The sequence below is a fragment of the Salvelinus alpinus genome, chromosome 22, assembly GCF_045679555.1.
Source record: "Salvelinus alpinus chromosome 22, SLU_Salpinus.1, whole genome shotgun sequence".
Taxonomy (NCBI): Eukaryota; Metazoa; Chordata; class Actinopteri; order Salmoniformes; family Salmonidae; genus Salvelinus; species Salvelinus alpinus.
This window is the reverse complement of record NC_092107.1, coordinates 8,563,903-8,587,544: the sequence shown is the minus strand read 5'-3', so window position 1 is coordinate 8,587,544 and position 23,642 is coordinate 8,563,903. Positions and strand designations below refer to the sequence as shown.

At 45.8% G+C, this 23,642-nt stretch overlaps 1 protein-coding gene across 2 annotated transcripts in view; it reads left to right on the top strand.

Moving 5' to 3' along the window:
- The window catches only part of LOC139548921 (schwannomin-interacting protein 1-like), a 324,597-nt gene that overhangs the window by 85,160 nt on the left and 215,795 nt on the right, over positions 1-23,642 (top strand). The window contains exons 6-8 of one of the 2 annotated variants that reach the window (XM_071358879.1): positions 17,367-17,431; positions 17,714-17,779; positions 17,964-18,102. In XM_071358879.1, the coding sequence (XP_071214980.1) occupies positions 17,367-17,431; positions 17,714-17,779; positions 17,964-18,102 (270 nt within the window). The remainder of the gene's footprint in view (positions 1-17,366; positions 17,432-17,713; positions 17,780-17,963; positions 18,103-23,642) is intronic. The other variant, XM_071358880.1, reaches the window with a different exon arrangement.

Below are 23,642 nucleotides of genomic sequence, written 5' to 3'. Positions count from 1 at the left end.
AAGAAATGTTCTTTAACATGTTCTTTAACATGCTCCAGTAAAAAACACATGTTGAGCTTTTACAGACTGAGAGACATGAAGGTGCTCTATAATTTCTCCTGTTTTCCTTCCCCTTAATCTCTCTCGCTCCCTCACGCCCTTCTCTTCTCTAAGTATGTGTGGTGATGTTGTGATTGAGGGTGTATGGCTGTAGGTTCTAAATGGGATGTTTTATTCAGTGGTGGAAGGAAGGGTCTGTGGTCTGTACTGCTCCCCAGAGCCAGCCTCTAACATGGAGATTTATAGAGCAAAGCCCATGTTTCCTGCTTCAAATGGAGATGAAATTACCACAGGGAGAAGGAACCAACTAGCTGTGTTCATAAAGAGGCCTGCAATGCATCCAACCCCGTGTGTGCATGTGCGGGCAGGCATGTGTGCACGTTTGTGTCAGTTCCTCAGGCAGTAGTGCACTAGAGTTGCCCTGCTCTCTGTGAAGTCAAGGTTATTCCTGCCGTGCTGCGTCTCTCTCCTCCCCTGTCAGGTTCTCTAGTGGGACGCTGACAGCAACATCAGGGGAAAGCAGGACTCAGTGCTAACACATTGTGTGTGTGTGTGTGTGTGTGTGTGTGTGTGTGTGTGTGTGTGTGTGTGTGTGTGTGTGTGTGTGTGTGTGTGTGTGTGTGTGTGTGTGTGTGTGTGTGTGTGTGTGTGTACGTGTGAGTGTGTGTGTGTACGTGTGAGTGCGTGTGTGTACGTGTGAGTGTGAGTGTGTGTGTACGTGTGAGTGCGTGTGCGTCATACTGACACCTGAGAACCCAATATTCATTAGCTACGTACCATAGACAGCTAAACATGTTCCCGTCATTCTGCCTCAGCTTGGGCTGACACTTAACACGAGGTCTGTGTAGCTTTACGTCTCACCCTGTCATTCACTCGCATGGAGATTTTCAGAAAAAAGCTGATGACAGAGAATGTAAAGTGTATATTTTGCGGGTTGTGTGTATGGGTGAAAAAATATAGAGTACTGTAAATCAAAGAATACTGCAAATCACAGAGTACTCTAAATCATAGGCAGCAGGGGGGTGGCAGGTAGCCTAGTGGTTAGAGAGTTGGGCCAGTAACCGAAAGGTTGCTGGATTGAATCCCCGAGCTGACAAGGGAAATATCTGTCGTTCTGCCCCTGAACAAGGCAGTTAACCCAGTGTTACCCGGTAGGCCGTCATTGTAAATAAGAATTTATTCTTAACTGACTTGCCTAGTTAAATAAAGGTTAAATAAAAAGTAATGTAAACTCACTGTATTTGTGCTTTTCCTTTTTAATTTATGCTAGAGGGAGTTGCTTGGCTAACACAGGCTTATATCGGCTCTTATGCACATAGCTACACCCTCTAAGCAGGACTTTAAATGACAATCATCCCTGCTAATGATTCTGAATCATTACCTCAATATTACAAGAAGAATGTAGCCGTGCTGGTCCCCATGTTTGTCCCTACCAAGCATCTCATCCCTCTGAAAGCAGCTTTAATGTTACTACAGCGACATGTGTGATGCACATGACTTATCCCTCACCTGAGTCACTGCCCATTGGACGCAGGCAAGCTGAGAGAGATGTGTGTGTGTGTGTGTGTGTGTGTGTGTGTGTGTGTGTGTGTGTGTGTGTGTGTGTGTGTGTGTGTGTGGGCACGCATCCGTTGGAGAGACAGGCACTGATTGTGTGCGTGATACATTCACACACACGGACATATCCAGACACACATACACACTTACACACACACGGACATATTCAGACACACATACACACTTACACACACACGGACATATTCAGACACACATACACACTTACACACACACGGACATATTCAGACACACATACACACTTACACACACACAGACATATTCAGACACACATACACACTTACACACACACGGACATATTCAGACACACATACACACTTACACACACACGGACATATTCAGACACACATACACACTTACACACACACGGACATATTCAGACACACATACACACTTACACACACACACGCTATCTCTCTGCGTGAAGTCGTAAAAGCGGGTGAATCATTGTTCAGCCTCTCAGCTCTGGGAAATATTCAAATTGTTTTAATTTTCCGCCTAGGTGGTTTCAGATGATGGCCCCACAGAAAGAAAGTAAGGAGAAGAAAGATGAAATGACAAGAGTCATATTGTAGGAAAACTGTGTCTGAGTTACCATTACCCAGTTCCTTTCAAATAAAATGAGGGGATAGATCAGCTATGAAATGAGGTAATAAAATTGGGGACTATCAATTAAGATTACTTGCATCATTTCTAATCCCCAGTTCCTTGTTGAAGCTGAGTTGAGGAACGTTGATCAAATCAAAGTTTATTGGTCACGCCCACAGTTTAGCAGATGTTATAGTGGGTGCAGAGAAATGCTCATGTTACTAGCTCCAAACAATGTAGTAAAATGTCAATCAGGTACACAAATAATCTATTTAAAAAAACTTAAAACAGAAAGAACAACAAGAAATGAAGGAATGTCAGAACTAATGCAATCAACAGCCCAAATATCACTGTGACAGTCATCAAAATCTAATCTACAGTATATGTATCTATACAGCAGTAGATATATTAGGATGAGCTATGTCACACATCCAATATATAAATACATTTGGGGTGTGTATAAACAGTGTAACTAAAATGCTATGTACAGTAGTAGAAATATTAGAATGAGATATGTGGAGAATACAGTGTGTAAATACACAGTCCAAAACCCCGTAGAAAAATGGAAGGAATTGCAGGAAATGAGCTTGGTGATTGGTGTGTATAGACAGTATGGACAGTATGTGAATAGAACAGGTGCGTACAGCAGTAGTTATACAGGATGAGCCATAACTACAATACAGAATATACATATAAAGTGGGTAAAGCAGTATGTAAACATTATTAAAATGATCAATGAACAATGACTATGAAAATAGGTCCACGATCTCTGAGGTGCAGGGTAGAGTACCGTGTGGTAGCCGGCTAGTGGGTGGAGACCGGCTAATGGTGACTGTTGAACAGTCTGATGGCCTGGAGATAGAAGCTGTTTATCAGTCTTTCTGTCCCAGCTTTGATGCACTTGTACTGTCTCCGCCATCTGGACGGTAACATGGGGAACAGGACATGGCTCAGGTGGCTCCACCAAAATGGAAAGTGAGGAAGCCAGCTTAGCCTCTCCTGAGGATGAAATCACCCCCAAAAAGGGCAGCAATGTTTTTTCAGTAATATGGAAGTGGTTCGGGTTGAAGAGGTCTGATGATCAGCAAACGAATGTCCTGTGCAAAAATGTGTCAAAGACAATTGCTACAAAAAGCAGCAGCACAACCAACCTCTTCCATCACCTGCAACACGCGGTGGAATGGGAGGAACGCGTGAGACTACGCAACGCCGATTCCAGTCGCCTGAGTCCCAAAACGTCTGCTAAAAGACAAACTACCATAGCCGCATCCTTTTCAAACGTAATCCCTTATGACAAGACAAATTTGAGCTGGAAGGAGATAACGGAAGCAGTGACCTATTACATGGCGAAAGATATGGTTCCAGTCTTTACAGTAGAAAAGCCAGGCTTTAAAAAGCTGCTAGGTACAGTTGACCACAAATATCAGCTGCCGAGCCGCAAGTATTTCACGGAAGAAGCCCTGCCGCGAATTTACAATGCTACCAGCGAAGGAGTCGCAGAGAAGCTGGCTAGTGTTTCTTATTTTTCCACCACAGCCGATCTATGGTCGAGCAGAACGTCAGAGCCATACCTAACTAACCTAAGACTGGAAATTGCAAAATGTCTGCCTTCAGACGTCTGATGATCATACGGGTGAAGTAATAGCCCAGGGTCTCAAAGACTCTCTGGCATTGTGAAAGATGAGCGAAGACCGACAGGTGTGCATGACAACTGACAGCGGGAGCAACATGATAAAAGCATTGCGCTTGAACAACTGGCCCCGCCTGCAGTGCTTTAGGCACAAAGTTAGGCACAATTAAAGTGCATTCAAAAAAGTTATGTTCAGGATAGCTGTAGGCTGATGTGTTAGTAGTTGTGTCATTCTGCCAATCCAATAGCAAATAACCACAGGCTGTTTTAATTATAACAACAAATTAACTAAATTAAAACATTTTCAATCAAAATGATTATATAAATGACATATTCAAACAGCTTGTGGTCAAACATTCCTAAACAATAGAATAGAGTGGGTGTGGGTGTGTGTTCATTTGTGTTGTTCATTTGTTTTGCACAAATAGGCCTTGAGGCCTTGTATATTCTTTCAATTTTAATAAAGAAAATTCAAATAAGAATTATATCTTGGCCTTTTTTAATTTGTTTAGAGAAAAACAAGAAATCGAGATATATATGGTGAATAGTCCAAACCTCTGAAAAAAATGTAGATATTACTTTTAGGCCATATAGCCCAGCCCTAGGCCAAGCCTCATTTCTTCAGCCTCCTGAGGTTGAAGAGGTGCTGTTGTACCTTCTTCACCACACTGTCTGTCTGAAGGGTCCATTTCAGGTCCTCATTGATGTGCACGCCGAGGAGTTTGAAGCTTTTGACCCTCTCCACTGTGGCCCCGTCTATGTGGATGGGGGGGGGGGGGTGCTCTCTCTGCTGTCTTCTGTAGTCCACAATCAGCTCCTTCGTTTTGTTGACATTGAGGCACTCCACCAAGGCATTTACCTCCTCCTTGTAGGCTATCTCGTCGTTGTTGGTAATCCGGCCTACCACTGTTGTCTCCAGCAAACGTGATGATTGAGTTGGAGTCGTGTGTGGCCTTGTGGTCATGGGTGAACAAGGAGTTCAGGAGGGGGCTGAGCACTCACCCCTGTGAAGCCCCCGTGTTAAGGATCAGCGTGACGAAGATGTTGTTGTCTACCTTCACCACTGGGGTCGGCCAGTCAGGAAGTCATGGACCCAGTTGCACAGGGAGGTACAGACCCATTGCCTTGAGCTTGGTGATGAGCTTGGAGGGCACTATGGTGTTGAATGCTGAGCTGTAGTCGATGAACAGCATTCTCACATAGGAATTCCTTTTGATTAGTAAGAAAGGATGAGTGTGTGTGTTTGTGCGTGTGCGTGTGCATGTGCATGTGTGTACCTTGTGTGTTGTGTGTTAAACTTGTGGTTCCCTGTGTGTATTTGTAATATTATCTCTCATGTGTTTATGTGTGTACCGTGTGCGTGAGTTTATCTTTTGGCACATACAGCTGTTGTGTACACTGGGTATGCAAGCTGGACAGAGGCATTGAACAGAGTTGCCAGAATGTTCCGAGTCACATAGAGAACTTTTACAATGTTCCAGACATGGAACACAATAACACAATGTCAGAAACCCCAGTGGAAGAATTACATCATTTCAGAAACTAAGAAAAGGAATACAGAGAAAGTAAAGAATGGAGAGAAAGACAGGATGTCTGACAGAGAGGAGAGAAAGACAGGATGTCTGACAGAGAGGAGAGAAAGACAGGATGTCTGACAGAGAGGAGATAAAGACAGGATGTCTGACAGAGAGAACAGAAAGACAGAATGTCTGACAGAGAGGAGAGAAAGACAGGATGTCTGACAGAGAGGAGAGAAAGACAGGATGTCTGACAGAGAGGAGAGAAAGACAGGATGTCTGACAGAGAGGAGAGAAAGACAGGATGTCAGACAGAGGACAGAAAGACAGGATGTCTGACAGAGAGGACAGAAAGACAGAATGTCTGACAGAACGAAGAGAAAGTCAATGTGTGAGGCAGAAAGGAGAAAATTGCAGTGTGTGAGTCAGAGACAGTCATTTGGTGTTAGGATGTATAGGATAAAGCTCCTCTATCTCTTCTCTAGAGGTGACCCTGTGGAGTAGAGAGCTCCTCTATCTCTTCTCTATAGGTGACCCTGTGGAGGAGAGAGCTCCTATATCTCTTCTCTAGAAGTGACCCTGTGGAGGAGAGAGCTCCTCTATCTCTTCTCTAGAGGTGACCCTGTGGAGGAGAGAGCTCCTCTATCTCTTCTCTAGAGGTGACCCTGTGGAGGAGAGCTCCTCTATCTCTTCTCTAGAGGTGACCCTGTGGAGGAAAGAGCTCCTCTATCTCTTCTCTCTCTCCCTCTTTCTCTATCGCTCTCTCCCCCCTCTCTTTCTCTATTTCTCTCTCTCCCCCTTCTCTCTCTTTCTCTATCTCTCTATCTCTCTCTCCCCCCCTCTCTCTCTCTCTCGCTCCCCCCTCTCTTTCTCTATTTCTCTCTCTCCCCTTCTCTATCTCTCCCCCCCTCTCTCTCTCTCTCTCGCTCCCCCCTCTCTTTCTTTCTATCACTCTTTTATTAAAGGTAAATGTGGTTAGAGTGGTGCTGCAGGGGAGGATGGCGAGCCAGCTAGGAGAGAATCATTTCCACTGTTAAAGGAAGCACAATAATACATAATAATATTACTACATTACACCATACATTACTACATTACACCATACATTACTACATTACACCATGCATTACGTGATTACTACATTACACCATACATTACTACATTACTACATTACACCATACATTACTACATTACTACATTACACCATACATTACTACATTACACCATACATTACTACATTACTACATTACACCATACATTACTACATTACACCATACATTACTACATTACTACATTACACCATACATTACTACATTACACCATGCATTACGCGATTACTACATTACACCATACATTACTACATTACTACATTACACCATACATTACTACATTGCTACATTACACCATACATTACTACATTACACCATACATTACTACATTACTACATTACACCATACATTACTACATTACACCATACATTACTACATTACACCATACAGTACTACATTACACCATACATTACTACGTGACTACATTACTACATTACACCATACAATACTACATTACACCATACATTACTACATTACTACATTACACCATACGTTACTACATTACACCATACATTACTACATTACTACATTACTACATTACTACATTACACCATACATTACTACATTACACCATACATTACTACATTACTACATTACTACATTACTACATTACACCATACATTACTACATTACACCATGCATTACTACATTACACCATACATTACTACATTACTACATTACACCATACATTACTACATTACTGCATTACACTCATACATTACTACATTACATCTCATCACACTTCATCTACAAACCCTAAGTCTACACACACACACACATCTCATCCCACATCATCTACACACATCTCATCACACATCATCTACACACATCTCATCACACATCATCTACACACATCTCATCACACATCTACATACATCTCATCACACATCATCTACACACATCTCATCACACATCATCTACACACATCTCATCACACATCTACACACATCTCATCACACATCTACATACATCTCATCACACATCATCTACACACATCTCATCACACATCTACACACATCTCATCACACATCTACACACATCTCATCACACATCATCTACACACATCTCATCACACATCTACACACATCTCATCACACATCTACACACATCTCATCACACATCTACACACATCTCATCACACATCTACACACATCTCATCACACATCTACATACATCTCATCACACATCTACACACATCTCATCACACATCTACACACATCTCATCACACATCTACATACATCTCATCACACATCTACATACATCTCATCACACATCTCATCACACATCATCTACAAACCCCATCTACACACACACACATGCACGTCGTGTGTGCATAGACAGTACAGTCCTGCACTTGCCCACACACACATATGCCACTTTTGTGTAGGTTCATGCATTCAGGTGTCATTTCTTGTAGTGAGAATGCCACTTGGTGTGCCCTGACATGCCCATTCCAACAAGCTCTCACAGTCTTATGTCAGAATTAGACATTCATCCATATTTCTCAAATGTCCCATTTCTAAGTTGTTCCAAATGTCCCATTTCTAAGTTGTTCCAAACGTCCCATTTCTAAGTTGTTCCAAACGTCCCATTTCTAAGTTGTTCCAAATGTCCCATTTCTAAGTTGTTCCAAATGTCCCATTTCTAAGTTGTTCCAAATGTCCCATTTCTAAGTTGTTCCAAATGTCCCATTTCTAAGTTGTTCCAAATGTCCCATTTCTAAGTTGTTCCAAATGTCCCATTTCTAAGTTGTTCCAAATGTCACATTTCTAAGTTGTTCCAAACGTCACATTTCTAAGTTGTTCCAAATGTCCCATTTCTAAGTTGTTCCAAACGTCACATTTCGAAGTGTTTGGTTACTTCTCTTCATCGGTTTCCACGTCATCTCCCGACGTTCTCAGACACGGATGGACGTCGAATACTGACTTGTATCACGGGTGACCTGCCTGGCCCATTCACCCTGTCACATGGCATTCACACTGATGCAAGTCCACGATTGGCTGGCTGGTGAAAGTCATAATGAACCAGCAGCCAGTGTCATATCAAAGCATGACGGATTGATGAGCCTAATGTGCAGTAGGATTTTAACTTGGGAGATGACATTTTTCATTGCTTTAATAGACCATCGAGGATATGCTGCTAAATCTTAGCCTCAGTCTCAGGATTTATCATGCTCTATGATGTGAATTTCTGTGTATTTTCAATCTCCTTGTTTCATTGTGATAGAAAGGTGTTACAGTCTGTCCTTGTCTTTCCCCCGTGCTGTTTAACATAGTGATTGGTGTTGAGACACTCTGTGATACTACGTTAATGAGAAAACCACTAAACCACTGTTGATGCGTATTGAGATGCACTGTATGTAGACGTGCACTGCAGGGCTGCAAAGGCGTATTTAACACAGAAGTTCATTTTAGAAGAGTGATTGTGTGTGTGTGTGTGTGTGTGTGTGTGTGTGTGTGTGTGTGTGTGTGTGTGTGTGTGTGTGTGTGTGTGTGTGTGTGTGTGTGTGTGTGTGTGTGTGTGTGTGTGTGTGTGTGTGTGTGTGTGTGTGTGTGTGTGTGTGTGTGTGTGTGTGTATTGCCCTACTCCCCTTCTCCTGGTCTAATATCATGGTCGTGTGGTTCCCTGCCTGTCCGACAGCCAGAATGGCTTGTTTATAGCCAGATTAATTGTTTTTATGGCTGTGTTCTCCCTTTGATCGGCGCTGGGGTTTTTTAATGAACACTCACCGCCCTGCTTTTTAGAGTGTGCGGTCACGGTCGCTAGCGGCAGCTGGCCCTGCCGCTAGCGGCCGAAGTTAGCGGTTTTAGCTGAGGGCCGTAACTGGACCGTGAATTTAATCATCTCTACGGGGGGGCGGTGGCAGGGGCTAAGCAAAGTGTTACGGAAGAGTTATGGAAGCGTTACTGAAACGTTAGAGTAATATATTAGTGGGTTTCCATTAAAAGCAACTCTCCTCATTAGGGAGGAGGGACAAAGAGAGGAAAATGGACGAGAGAAGAGAGAAGGAAGACAAATGACAGGAAGAGAGGGATTGCTGGAGATAACACAAAAAGAAGGAAATGGAAGTGGGAACTAGGCTTCAAGCTTTATCGCCTTGAAAACAGTTTCTCCTCTAATCAACACCCTCCCTCCCTCTCTCTGTCTCTCTCTCTCTCTCCTTCCTTGGTTGGTCTCTAAGTATACATCACTGATTCCCATTTTCCCTGTCCCCCGTCTCTGTCATTTATCAGGGCTGGAGGGTTCTCTCCTCGAATGGCTTTCTACTTCATTACGCCTACAGCAGGGACATACCAGACCACCAGCCCTAACTCACTGCCAGATAGCTGTGTGTGTGTGTGTGTGTGTGTGTGTGTGTGTGTGTGTGTGTGTGTGTGTGTGTGTGTGTGTGTGTGTGTGTGTGTGTGTGTGTGTGTGTGTGTGTGTGTGTGTGTGTGTGTGTGTGTGTGTGTGCGCGTGTGTGTGCGATGGTTTACTGAACCCCAGGCCTAAGTTAACACACGTCAACTCCTAATGATCTCCACACTCCACTATGACTTGAACCTGTCACCGTCCTGTTTAACTACACTCCATAGGAATGACAATATGGCCTTATTAACTAGCTAACAAAGCAACTCTCGTCTCCAGTTGGCTGTAAAGTTCAATAAAAATACTTAATGGCTGTATATATTTATAGTTAGGCTCTCATAGCTGTGGAACCGTTAACACTGCATTGTTATGCTGCAGACACAAACACCACAGGTTGTATTGAAGACAGCTGTAAAACAGGTTTATACACGCGAACGCACACGCACATGCACCCCCCCCCCCCATACACACACACCCATGTATAAGGGCTTCTTAAGACATGTTAATGTTTTATAGCTGATATTATTGCACACTAGAGGGGGTTAAAACACATGAATTACTCCAGGACAGGCTGTAGAATAAAGGGTGCTGTGCCATAGACTATAATATACTGTAGTAGAATGGCTCGTTCTCTATTCTCTCTGGAGAGAGTTGCACTGGACTTGCACTGTTAGCGGTTTCAACAAAACTCCTATAGATCATCAGACCTTCCTTTATGTTCTGATTTTAAAATGCCTCCTTAATTTACATCTTCTCCCAGGCTCATTATCAGGCTGTAGGAAAGGTTGGTATAGGGGCTGCTGGATTCACTGGTCCACCTCTTCCCTGGAAGCTCCATTGACAGCTTTATATGATCTCAGCGAAGTAACACAGCTCTCTCTCTCTCTCTCATTAGACTATACCAGTGTTGGCTTTCAGCCTGCTGCATCTCACTGGCACGACACAGATGCTCACTCTGTCGCCTGGGCAACAAGGGACCTCTGGATTGTGTGTGTCAGGGGTCTGATGGAGAGCAGAGCGGGCACATGCCAGCCTGTAGGAAACAGCAGCTGTGGAGTGGAGAGGAAGGAACCAGGGGGAACAGGAGGAGAGATGCCAGGTCCCTGATGTCTGCTGGGGTTAGTTAGGAATGGCCTCCCTGAGGAACTGTAGAGTCAACATTCACACTCTCTTTGTAATACCATTATATATCCATTGCCGACCCCTGACCTCCACAACCTCTAATGTTACTTTAACATTGTCCAGTGTTACCCTGCCCTATAAAGTGTGTATCCTTCATACTAAATGTGGGGATTATGCCTGCTCCATTTCCTTCCTATCAGTATGCAGGTCTTCCTCTCTCTGTCTCCTCTCCTTTCCACCATTACAATGGCTGTCATTAGCCTAGCCCACAGAGCGGAGAGTGTGTGTGTATGTGTGTGTGAGAGCTCAGTCGGCCAACCTGCTCCATAGCAGGGTCATTCAGGGACAGACAGCCCAGACACACAACCTCGTCCTGCTCCACACACACACACACACACACACACACACACACACACACACACACACACACACACACACACACACACACACACACACACACACACACACACACACACACACACACACACACACACACACACACACACACACACACACGCTCCCTCCCAGAGTCAGTGTGCTGCCAGGCTGTGTCCCTGTGGTAGAGGAGAGTGATGGCCGATGTGACAGAGATGGCAGAGATTGCGCCGGCTTGCTCTGCAGCCTAGGGGCCCCTCAGGGAGGAATGACTGGTAGAGGCTGCTTCAGGGCTGCTGTATCTGTGTGTGTATGCAATCTGTGTGTGTGTGTCTGTGTGTGTGTGTATGCAATCTGTTTGTGCGTGTGTGTGTGTGTGTGTGTGTGTGTGTGTGTGTGTGTGTGTGTGTGTGTGTGTGTGTGTGTGTGTGTGTGTGTGTGTGTGTGTGTGTGTGTGTGTGTGTGTGTGTGTGTGTGTGTGTGTGTGTGTGTGTGTGTGTGTGTAGTGTGTGTGTGTGCGTGCATGCGGTCGAGAGAGGTTGCATCAATGTGTGTGTTGGAGTTTAATGGGATGGCAGATGGTCTGCTGAATATTGTTTAAACCTGTGTGTAACATTTCAGGACACGACAGGTTTTGGCTCAGAGGTGATTCAACCTGCTCACTTTATCTGTCTGAGTGTCTGTCTATCTGTGCAGCTGTCACTGTCTTGCTGTTGTGTGTGTGTGTGTTTACCCAGTGTTTACTGTGGGCCTGAGCGTCCGTGTAGTTCCCTGGTGGCTGTATGCTGGAGTTAGTTGAGTTCATTAGGAAAGAAAACACTGCCGATTAAGGTGCGGTTTTCCGCTTCTGGGCCGGTAGATGGACGAGCTGGGATCTGCTGCCAACATACGTCAAGAAGCTCATCAAGTATTTAAGAGAGAGACGAGATGTGGATGGAGGGATATGGGAGAAAGACGGGAGAGGGGGTAGAAACGACGAGAAAGAGGGGCAGAAGGATTGAAAGATGGAGTAAGAGGGAGCGAGTTGGGAGACAGAAGGGGGAAAGGAAGAGAGATGGATAAAGGAGATAAGGTCAGGCTTGGTAGAGGAGGAGGAGTAGAGAGAAAATGAGAGAGTGTCTTTTGGTCCCAGTGCAATGAGTTGAATGGTTTCCGTCTGTCTGTCTGTCTGGTTAATTTCAGAGACCTCTGTCTCATCAGAACTTAGCACACACAGCCCCCCCCCCCCCCCCCCCTCCTCACCTCTCTATGTCCCTTAACCCTGCTTGGTTTCTGGGACGTAGAGACAGATTTACAACCTGTACAGTGGATAGATGAAGTCTGTAACTCAGCCTAGTTCCATATCTGCTCCCTTTATCTCTCTCTCCCCCTATTCATCCCTCCCTCTCTTTTCCTGGGCTGGCGTGGGTCCAGTTTAATTCCTCCACAGCCACAGGGTCTGAGAACGCTTCTACTACCTCCATCCCTTCTTCCACTCATCTCTTTCACTACTCCCCCCCCTCTATATCACTCACTACACTCCTCACTCCTTATCCTTCGCTCTACCTCCCTATGCTCCGTATTCTTCACTCTACCTCCCTATGCACCTTATCCTTCACTCTACCTCCCTATGCTCCTTATCCTTCACTCTACCTCCCTATGCTCCTTATCCTTCGCTCTACCTCCCTATGCTACTTATCCTTCGCTCTACCTCCCTATGCTCCTTATCCTTCGCTCTACCTCCCTATGCTCCTTATCCTTCACTCTACCTCCCTATGCTCCTTATCCTTCACTCTACCTCTCTATGCTCCTTATCCTGCACTCTACCTCCCTATGCTCCTTATCCTTCACCCTACCTCCCTATGCTCCTTATCCTTCACTCTACCTCCCTATGCTCCTTATCCTTCACTCTACCTCCCTATGCTCCTTATCCTTCACTCTACCTCTCTATGCTCCTTATCCTGCACTCTACCTCCCTATGCTCCTTATCCTTCACTCTACCTCCCTATGCACCTTATCCTTCACTTTACCTCCCTATGCTCCTTATCCTTCACTCTACCTCCCTATGCTCATTATCCTTCACTCTACCTCCCTATGCTCCTTATCCTTCACTCGACCTCCCTATGCTCCTTATCCTTCACTCTACCTCCCTATGCTCCTTATCCTTCACTCTACCTCCCTATGCACCTTATCCTTCACTCTACCTCCCTATGCTCCTTATCCTTCACTCTACCTCCCTATGCTCCGTATCCTTCACTCTACCTCCCTATGCTCCTTATCCTTCACTCTACCTCCCTATGCTCCTTATCCTTCACTCTACCTCCCTATGCTCCTTATCCTTCACTCTACCTCCCTATGCTCCTTATCCTTCACTCTACCTCCCTATGCTCCTTATCCTTCACTCTACCTCCATATGCTCCTTATCCTTCACTTTACCTCCCTATGCTCCTTATCCTTCACTCTACCTCCCTATGCTCCTTATCCTTCACTCTTCATATTCTTATTCTCTTTCTTCTTCCCCCTCTTGCCTTTCAAATCTCTCTTCTCGCTCTCCTCTTGACCTCCCTCTTACCTATTTTGCTCTATGTCCTTCCTTCGTTCCTTACTTGCTTCCTTCTTCCTGGCCAGGGAAGGGAGGGGAGAGTTTAGGTGTGAATGAAAGTAGTGTTTATATGGGGGGAGGAGAAGAGACGAGAGGAGGAGACGAGTGGAGGAGAGGATAGAGGAGAGAGGAGGTGAGAAGGGAGGAGGGGAGGAGATGGGAGGAGAGGAGAAGAGAGGGGAGGTGAGGAGAGAGAAGAGGAGAGAGGAGAGAAGAGGGGAGAAGAGAGGAGGGGAGGAGCGGTTGTAGTGTAGCTGGCTGTCAGTAGCTCTTTTTCCTGTGTTTTGTGTACAGCCCTGTGAGTTCAAGGTCCCGTCTCCATCAGCAGGTCTAAGCTGTGCTATCCCTCCTCTCCTCTCTGGCCTCTATAGCTCACCATAAATCTACCAGCACCGCCAAACAATCAATACTTCCTGCTTGGCATTGCCAAATCCCAAAATGACTATAGATTTTCTGCCCGCACCGCTGCTAAATTATGCAAACCCCTGGTTTATTTCCTGGCTCCATTTTGGCAGGGAATGCGGTTCCGGGCTGGGTGCTACAGAGAAGGGATGGATTGGAGCAGAAGGAGAGAAAAGTACTTTAGGAGAGAGAACAGCTTGTCTTTCTGTCTGTGTTTTGGACACGGACATTAACTATCTCACACAAGAGAGAGCTCCAGCAGGGTTGTGAACAATGAATCTGGTTTTTAGTTGTAGGGATCGATACAGGATATATAGGGCTTGGTGAGTAGCCTGCTGAACTCACCGCTTTGTTGGTTGCTTGATAATGCACACTGGGTATCAGCACATAATCTCACGTTCACTAACACACACACACACATGCTCACACACACAAAGTGGTCAGTAGTTCTGGGGCAAGCGCGAAGGATGTCTGTCTGGGATGGTATTAGTGGGATTGGGGAGGCCAGGGGGACATTGATTCTAAGTGGAGTTAGATAGCAGGGTTTAACTGCATTTGTAGTCTTGCCGGGATAGGACATTTCTCATGCATGACACCATGAGAGTGGACAGAGCGGGGTGACGTCACCACTCACCAAGCAGATAGAGGACGTGATTGGAGGACAGCTCAAACCCCAGTTATCACATACTGTACAATAAGAGTCATTACCATTTCAGCTGAGACAGTGAGGGAGAGAGGCAGAGCAGAGATGCACATAGAGAGAGAAAGAGTGAGTCAGCGAGAGAAAGTAGAGAGTCAGAGAGAGGGAGAGAAAGAGGGAGTCAGAGAGAGGGAGAGAAAGAGGGAGTCAGAGAGAGGGAGAGAAAGAGGGAGTCAGAGAGAGGGAGAGAAAAAGGGAGTCAGAGAGAGGGAGAGAAAGGGGGAGTCAGAGAGAGGGGGAGAAAGGGAGTCGGAGAGAACGAGGGAGTCAGAGAGAGAGAGGGAGAAAAAGAGGGAGTCAGAGAGAGGGAGAAAAAGAGGGAGTCAGAGAGAGGGAGAGAAAGAGGGAGTCAGAGAGAGGGAGAGAAAGGGGGAGTCAGAGAGAGGGAGAGAAAGGGGGAGTCAGAGAGAGATACTCTGGGTTGGTATGGAACAGAGGAACATACTGTGTCATAGATACTCTGGGATGGTACGGAACAGAGGAACATACTGTGTCATAGATACTCTGGGATGGTACGGAACAGAGGAACATACTGTGTCATAGATACTCTGTGATGGTACGGAACAGAGGAACATACTGTGATGCAGGAGATTATGAATGCTATGATAAGACTTTAAAACGCTTTGTGGGCACAAAACAGTTGCATGCAAATACATAGAAATCAACCACTTTCATCTCATAAAATCAAAAGGATTACCTACACCCTACCTATCCTGCTCCACCTCCCACACACACCTCCCCTGCTCCACCTCCCACACACGCCTCTCCTGCTCCACCTCCCACCCACGCCTCTCCTGCTCCACCTCCCACCCACACCTCCCCTGCTCCTCCTCCCACCCACGCCTCTCCTGCTCCACCTCCCACCCACACCTCTCCTGCTCCAACTCCCACACACACCTCTCCTGCTCCAACTTCCACACACACCTCTCCTGCTCCACCTCCCACACACACCTCTCCTAATCCATCTCCCACACACACCTCTCCTGCTCCACCTCCCACACACGCCTCTCCTGCTCCACCTCCCACCCACACCTCTCCTGCTCCAACTCCCACACACACCTCTCCTGCTCCAACTCCCACACACACCTCTCCTGCTCCAACTCCCACACACACCTCTCCTGCTCCAACTCCCACACACACCTCTCCTGCTCCACCTCCCACACACGCCTCTCCTGCTCCACCTCCCACCCACGCCTCTCCTGCTCCACCTCCCACCCACATCTCTCCTGCTCCACCTCCCACCCACGCCTCTCCTGCTCCACCTCCCACCCACACCTCTCCTGCTCCAACTCCCACACACAGCTCTCTTGCTCCACCTCCCACACACACCTCTCCTGCTCCACCTCCCACCCACACCTCTCCTGCTCCACCTCCCACCCACGCCTCTCTGTGGCCCCTGGCTGCTCTAGAGACAAAGCTCCAGTTTAATTCTACTTGTAATTTAATTAGTCTGATCACTTATGCAGGTCTGCGCTTATTACAGGGAATTATTAAAGCTGGAGGAGAAGGGGATTTAAAGCATCATTTTATTCACCCCTCCTCAGCATTTTGACGTCAGTGGAATTGATCCATCACAGTGTAAACTTCAGGAAACCATGTTTCTGGGTAAACACCCATCCTCAGCAGTGGGAATTGGCCAGTGGTATCTAATCCAACATTTGTGAGACTAGAGAACCTTTTCTGTTATGTGGTGTCATGAATGATAAACACTAAAGTTGACTTCCTGGAGGATCCATTTACCCCCCTCACCCCACCCCAACCCCCTGTCTCCTCTGACTGCTCCATGCTGCCTCTGGGTCTCTGTCCTTCTCTCTGTTTCTGGGCCAAACACAGTTGAATGCTGACTGGCAAAATCAGCAGAGAACTTCCACAGTTAACTTTACTAACTTCACAGAGAAACATCTAACCTCTCCAAGATACTGCCTTACTACCTCCCTACAGGGGTACCAGTGCTGAGCTGAGGAGATCACACTCAACACAAACACACACACACACACACACACACACACACACACACACACACACACACACACACACACACACACACACACACACACACACACACACACACACACACACACACACACACACACACACACTCCACCAAGTGCGGTATTGACAGACACATGCAGGCTTTTGGCAAGTTAGAGAAGATGAAGAGGATGAGAAAAATAGGGTTTATTTTCTGTACAGTATGTCTGTCTGTCTGAGATTGTTGTTGTAATCTCTCTCTCTCTCTCTCTCTCTCTCTCTCTCTCTCTCTCTCTCTCTCTCTCTCTCTCTCTCTCTCTCTCTCTCTCTCTCTCTCTCTCTCTCTCTCTCTCTCTCTCTCTCTCTCTCTCTCTCTCTCTCTCTCTCTCTCTCTCTTTCACTCTCTCATAGGACGAACTGAAGAGCCTCCAGACTGGCTTAAAGCATGTCAATGATGAAAGCAATCAGCTGCAGAGGTACTGTAGGTTGGCACACATACACACATACACACATACACACATAAACACTCATGTGTGTACCAGGGCATCTCTGTATAATTACTGATAACCCCGACACTGGCACTGGAATTATTATAACTCAGCTCTGTGTACTTGTACTCTTTACACTCCCCCCCCCCCCCCCTCTCTCTCTCTCTCTCTCTCTCTTTCTCTTCTCCTCCCTACACCTCTCTATCTCTCTCTCTTTCTCTCTCTCTCTTTTTCTCTTCTCCTCCCTACACCTCTCTATCTCCCTCTCAGTCACCAGCTGACTACAGACCTTGAGAACAACTTCAACATGTCCCCACTGGAGACCAAAGTGTTGATGTGTGTGTGTGTGTGTGTGTGTGTGTGTGTGTGTGTGTGTGTGTGTGTGTGTGTGTGTGTGTGTGTGTGTGTGTGTGTGTGTGTGTGTGTGTGTGTGTGTGTGTGTGTGTGTGTGTGAGCGTGTGTGTGTGAACGTGTGTGAACGTGTGTGTTTCACTCTTGGCTATGTGTGTATGTTTCTTAGTATCCAGCGCGCCTGGCGTGACTTCCTCCAGAGACAGGAAGTGATGCAGAAGAGGAGCCCCTCCCCTCCCTCCCTCTCCTCCTCTGACAAGATGAGCATGTCCATCAGCATGACCACTCTATCAGATGGCATCACCCCTGTAAGTTACACCCCTCTATCTTTGCGCTGAATATCGCTGGTGAACTATCTATGTCATTGTGTGGGACATACTTTTTACTGAAGAAAAAGAATGGTGTGGGTCAGATGGAATCTACAAGATATATTTTTCATACTAGCCCTATTGATGTGTTGTGCCGGTATATTGCATGTCTTGTCCAGCAGAGGGCGGTGTCCCTCAGCTCATTCCCCCCTGCCAGATGCAGGCTCACTCACAGGCACTTGAGGGAGGGATCAGCTGGGTAAATAATCAGACGAGCACGTCCATAGACCCTCAACTCATCCAGCTGGATGGCGAGTGAGAGAGGTACTCTTGAGTGTCAATGTATTGTCATGGTAATCTCCAAGTCATCGTCTAGGTTAAGCGTCAGGTCAGGTTGTTGGCTTCAAGGTGCCCACTCAATGCTGCAGAGAGAAATAGGATTATGATTCTGGGGTAAACTATACTGAACAAAAATATAAACACATATAAACATGTAAAATATTGGTCCCATGTTTCATGAGCTGAAATATAAGATGCCAGAAATGTTCCATACGCACAAAAAGCTTATTTCTCTAAAACTTTACATCCCTGTTAATGAGCATTTCTCATTTGCCAGAAAACCCATCCACCTGACAGGTGTGGCATATCAATAAGTTGATTAAACAGCATGATCATTACACAGGTGCACCTTGTGCTGAGGACAATACATGTTTTTGTCACACAACACAATTCCACAGATGTGAGAGCGTGCAATTGGCATGCTGACTGCAGGAATGTCCACCAGAGCTGTTGCCAGAAAACTGAATGTTAATTTCTCTACCATAAGCCGACCTCCAACATCGTTTTAGTGAATTTGGCAGTATGTCCAACCGGTCTCACAACCGCAGACAACATGTAACCACGCCAGCCCAGGACCTGCACAAACTGTCAGAAACCGCCCTAGAGACGCTCAAGTGTGTTATTCACGGATGAATCCTGGTTTCAACTGTACCAGGCAGATGGCAGACAGCTTGTATGGCGTCGTGTGGGCGAGCGGTTTGCTGATGTCATAGTTGTGAACAGAGTGCCCCATGGTGGTCGTGAAGTTATGGTATGGGCGGACATAAACTACAGATAATGAACACAATTGCATATTATCGATGGCAATTTGAATTCACAGAGATACCGTGACGATATCCTGAGGCTCATTGTTGTTGTTTTTTTAAGGAATCTGTGACCAACAGATGCATATCTGTATTCCCAGTCAGGATAAATCTATAGATTAGGGCCTAATGAATGTATTTCAATTGACTGATTTCCTTATATGCTGATGTTACTACTTTAATAACTCCTTTCTCTCTCATTCTACTGTCTGGCCTCTTTTATTGTGCTGTGAGAAAAACAGGCTAACCTTTCCTCACATATTATTTCATGGCTTTATTTTCCTGATGTATCACACGAATGTCACTTCTCTATTCTATTGTCTCTCCTCCCTCTCACCCTCCTGTAACATCCCTCATGTAACATCCCTCCTGTAACATCCCTCCTTTAACATCCCTCCTGTAACATCCCTCCTGTAACATCCCTCCTGTAACATCCCTCCTTTAACATCCCTCCTGTAACATCCCTCCTTTAACATCCCTCCTGTAACATCCCTCCTGTAACAACTCTCCTTTAACATCCCTCCTGTAACATCCCTCCTGTAACATCCCTCATGTAACATCCCTCATGTAACAACTCTCCTTTAACATCCCTCCTGTAACAACTCTCCTTTAACATCCCTCATGTAACATCCCTCCTGTAACATCCCTCCTGTAACATCCCTCCTGTAACAACTCTCCTTTAACATCCCTCCTGTAACATCCCTCCTGTAACAACTCTCCTTTAACATCCCTCCTGTAACAACTCTCCTTTAACATCCCTCCTGTAACATCCCTCCTGTAACATCCCTCCTGTAACAACCCTCCTGTAACATCCCTCCTGTAACATCCCTCCTGTAACATCCCTCCTGTAACATCCCTCCTGTAACATCCCTCCTGTAACATCCCTCCTTTAACATCCCTCCTTTAACATCCCTCCTTTAACATCCCTCCTGTAACATCCCTCCTGTAACATCCCTCCTGTAACATCCCTCCTGTAACATCCCTCCTGTAACATCCCTCCTGTAACACCCCTCCTGTAACATCCCTCCTGTAACATCCCTCCTGTAACATCCCTCCTGTAACATCCCTCCTTTAACATCCCTCCTTTAACATCCCTCCTGTAACATCCCTCCTTTAACATCCCTCCTGTAACATCCCTCCTGTAACAACTCTCCTTTAACATCCCTCCTGTAACAACTCTCCTTTAACATCCCTCCTGTAACATCCCTCCTGTAACATCCCTCCTGTAACAACCCTCCTGTAACATCCCTCCTTTAACATCCCTCCTGTAACATCCTTCATGTAACATCCCTCCTGTAACATCCCTTCTGTAACATCCCTCCTTTAACATCCCTCCTTTAACATCCCTCCTTTAACAACCCTCCTGTAACATCCCTCCTGTAACATCCCTCCTGTAACATCCCTCCTGTAACATCCCTCCTTTAACACCCCTCCTTTAACATCCCTCCTGTAACATCCCTCCTTTAACATCCCTCCTTTAACATCCCTCCTTTAACATCCCTCCTTTAACATCCCTCCTGTAACATCCCTCCTGTAACAACCCTCCTGTAACATCTCTCCTTTAACATCCCTCCTTTAACATCCCTCCTTTAACATCCCTCCTGTAACACCCCTCCTGTAACATCCCTCCTTTAACACCCCTCCTTTAACATCCCTCCTTTAACATCCCTCCTTTAACATCCCTCCTGTAACATCTCTCCTTTAACATCCCTCCTGTAACATCCTTCATGTAACATCCCTCCTTTAACATCCCTCCTGTAACATCCCTCCTTTAACATCCCTCCTGTAACATCCATCCTTTAACATCCCTCCTTTATTGTGATGCATTGGTGAAAGTGACAGTGCTGCCCTGTTGGAATTTTTAATGGGTCCGTTTCTGTCGACCCAGCGATATGTTCCACGTTCCCTCCAGGGCCGGTTTACGCACACACGCACACACACACACACACACACACACACACACACACACACACACACACACACACACACACACACACACACACACACACACACACACACACACACACACACACACACACACACACACACACACACACACACAGAGAGAGAGAAGAAGAATATTTTCATGGAACACAGTGACTGGGTGCTGGGTGGCCGTTTCCATCCACACTGATTGAATTTGTAACCTTTGTGCCAGTGATATCAGTCTCTGCCAAAAGCCTGCATGTGTCTGTCAATGTGGGACCACCGCACTTGGTGGAGTGTGTGTGTGTGTGTGTGTGTGTGTGTGTGTGTGTGTGTGTGTGTGTGTGTGTGTGTGTGTGTGTGTGTGTGTGTGTGTGTGTGTGTGTGTGTGTGTGTGTGTGTGCTTCCTTATTTGTATGTAGTTCACTGGAACGTTCCATCTCTATCTACTTGAGTCTGTACAAGTGAAAGGTTTGTGATGTACTTAAGGTTAGGGTTGTATAGTTATGTGTCTTAGAATTCATTCAGATATACTGCAAAGTCACTATTGTGACACAGTGAAATACCGCATTAGAAGATCTCCTACTGTATTTTGCACTTTATGACCAAATAACTCCTGCAGTGTTGCCCATTTCCTTTCCAAGGCAAGAGGTAGAAATGATAGTTTTCATTAAATGAGAACATAACAAAACTCTGGCTTTTATGCCCCTATATCAATCATCAGCCGTCTGTTTTTATTTATTTATACTGCGTCAAAACACAGCCCGCAGCTCAAACACATACACATACACACACACCGCTGTTTGTTGGAATGGGAGATTTAGTAGTAGCCGGTAATGTTGGGGGTTTGGCTAAATGCTAGAACATTGCTAGTTAACTCACAATGACTTGAAAAGTTCTGAAATAGAAACATTATCATTGAATATAATAGACAGTAATCGATTCTGAAATATGACTGTTTTTCTGCCAAGGACTGTCGCTGTCCACTGCCTGGGAGCTGCTCTGTGAGGAGGTGCAGTTACAGCAACTGGCCAGTAGAGGGAGGTGTTGCACCACAGTAGCTCCTCATGTTATGGACAGAACTGAAATACTGTAGAGGCTAAATCGTCTGATGGTATGGACTAGACACTAGATTATTCCTAAAATCAGATCATAGATTACGGACATCTTTATTAAGAACCTGCAACAAGTTTGAGTTTGTGAGTGCATACGTACTGTAGGTATGTGCTAGGTTGTGAGTGGTGTGTGTGGGCTGGTGCCTGGTGGTGAAGGACACAAGGGACGTGCCAGTCCATCTGCCCTGCTGAAGTGCAGTGGGACTGGGCTAGAGCAGAGCATCACTGGCCCCCTTACCACCAGCTGCCATGGTTCTCCCTCTCCTCCCTGTCTATCACTCCCTCCTCCCCTCCCTCCATCTGCTCTCTCCTCACCTTCTCTTTCCAAAGTCCAACCTCACTTCCTTTCACTCCTCATCCCCTATTCCCCTAATACATGTGTGTGTGTGCATGTGTGTGTGGGTGTGTGTGCGCATGTGTGTGTGGGTGGGTGCGTGTGTGCGTGTGCGTGTGTGTGCGCATGTTCATGCGTGCATGTTTGTGTGCGTGCAGCAGCAGTACACAGCAGGTGAACGGATCCAGCAGTGTTATTATTTAGCTCTATATTTAGCAGGTAGTGTTATGCACGGAGGAGAGAAGAGGAGAAACACACAGAGTTCCACAGAGAGCTGGTTACCATAGAAATGAATTAAGATCTTGTACCAGCAAATAGCCTCTTTTTCACTGTTCATGGTAAACACAGACATAGAGATGTTTAGTCTCCGGCTAAACAGTGTTTTTCCACTGTTTTATTCAATGGAATTAGCAGCCCATTGTGACATCATCATCGACAGACAGCATATTCCATTCCTAGTCCTCCCAGGGATTCAGGTGAAGGTCAAGTGATGAACATTATGGAAACCAGAGCTCCATCCGTTACAGCTAGCCTTGGTTCCTTGTCTTCTTTAGTCAACTTGTTATTGTTTTGCCTTGGCAGCAATGTAGATTTTGTTGAATAGACATGGCCTATTACCCAGGCAAAAACACAGTAGAAAATAGCTCACTTTATGACCTCGTTGATGGATGGTGATGGATGTGGGTTTTCTCTGTGGTGGTGTTGTATGGAGACACCCGGGTCCCTCCATTTGACAAAACCCCCAGGCTCAGTTTGCTCCCACACTGTTAAATAGTCTCATATTTACTCTAAATGATCATCATAGTTGACCTTTGTGTTATGTAGTAGTTGATCATCCTCTACGGCTCTATGTAACAACATGGAGGACTAGGATGAGGTCAGGCATTATATTTCAAATGTTTGAATTTATGATTAACTTTGAAATATGTAGATTTGGGGAACAATTTTATTTTTAGCCCTGCATTGCTGTTGCCATTAATGATACAAAGCCACAAAGCCCCACTCCCTCTGTGCTGATAAAAC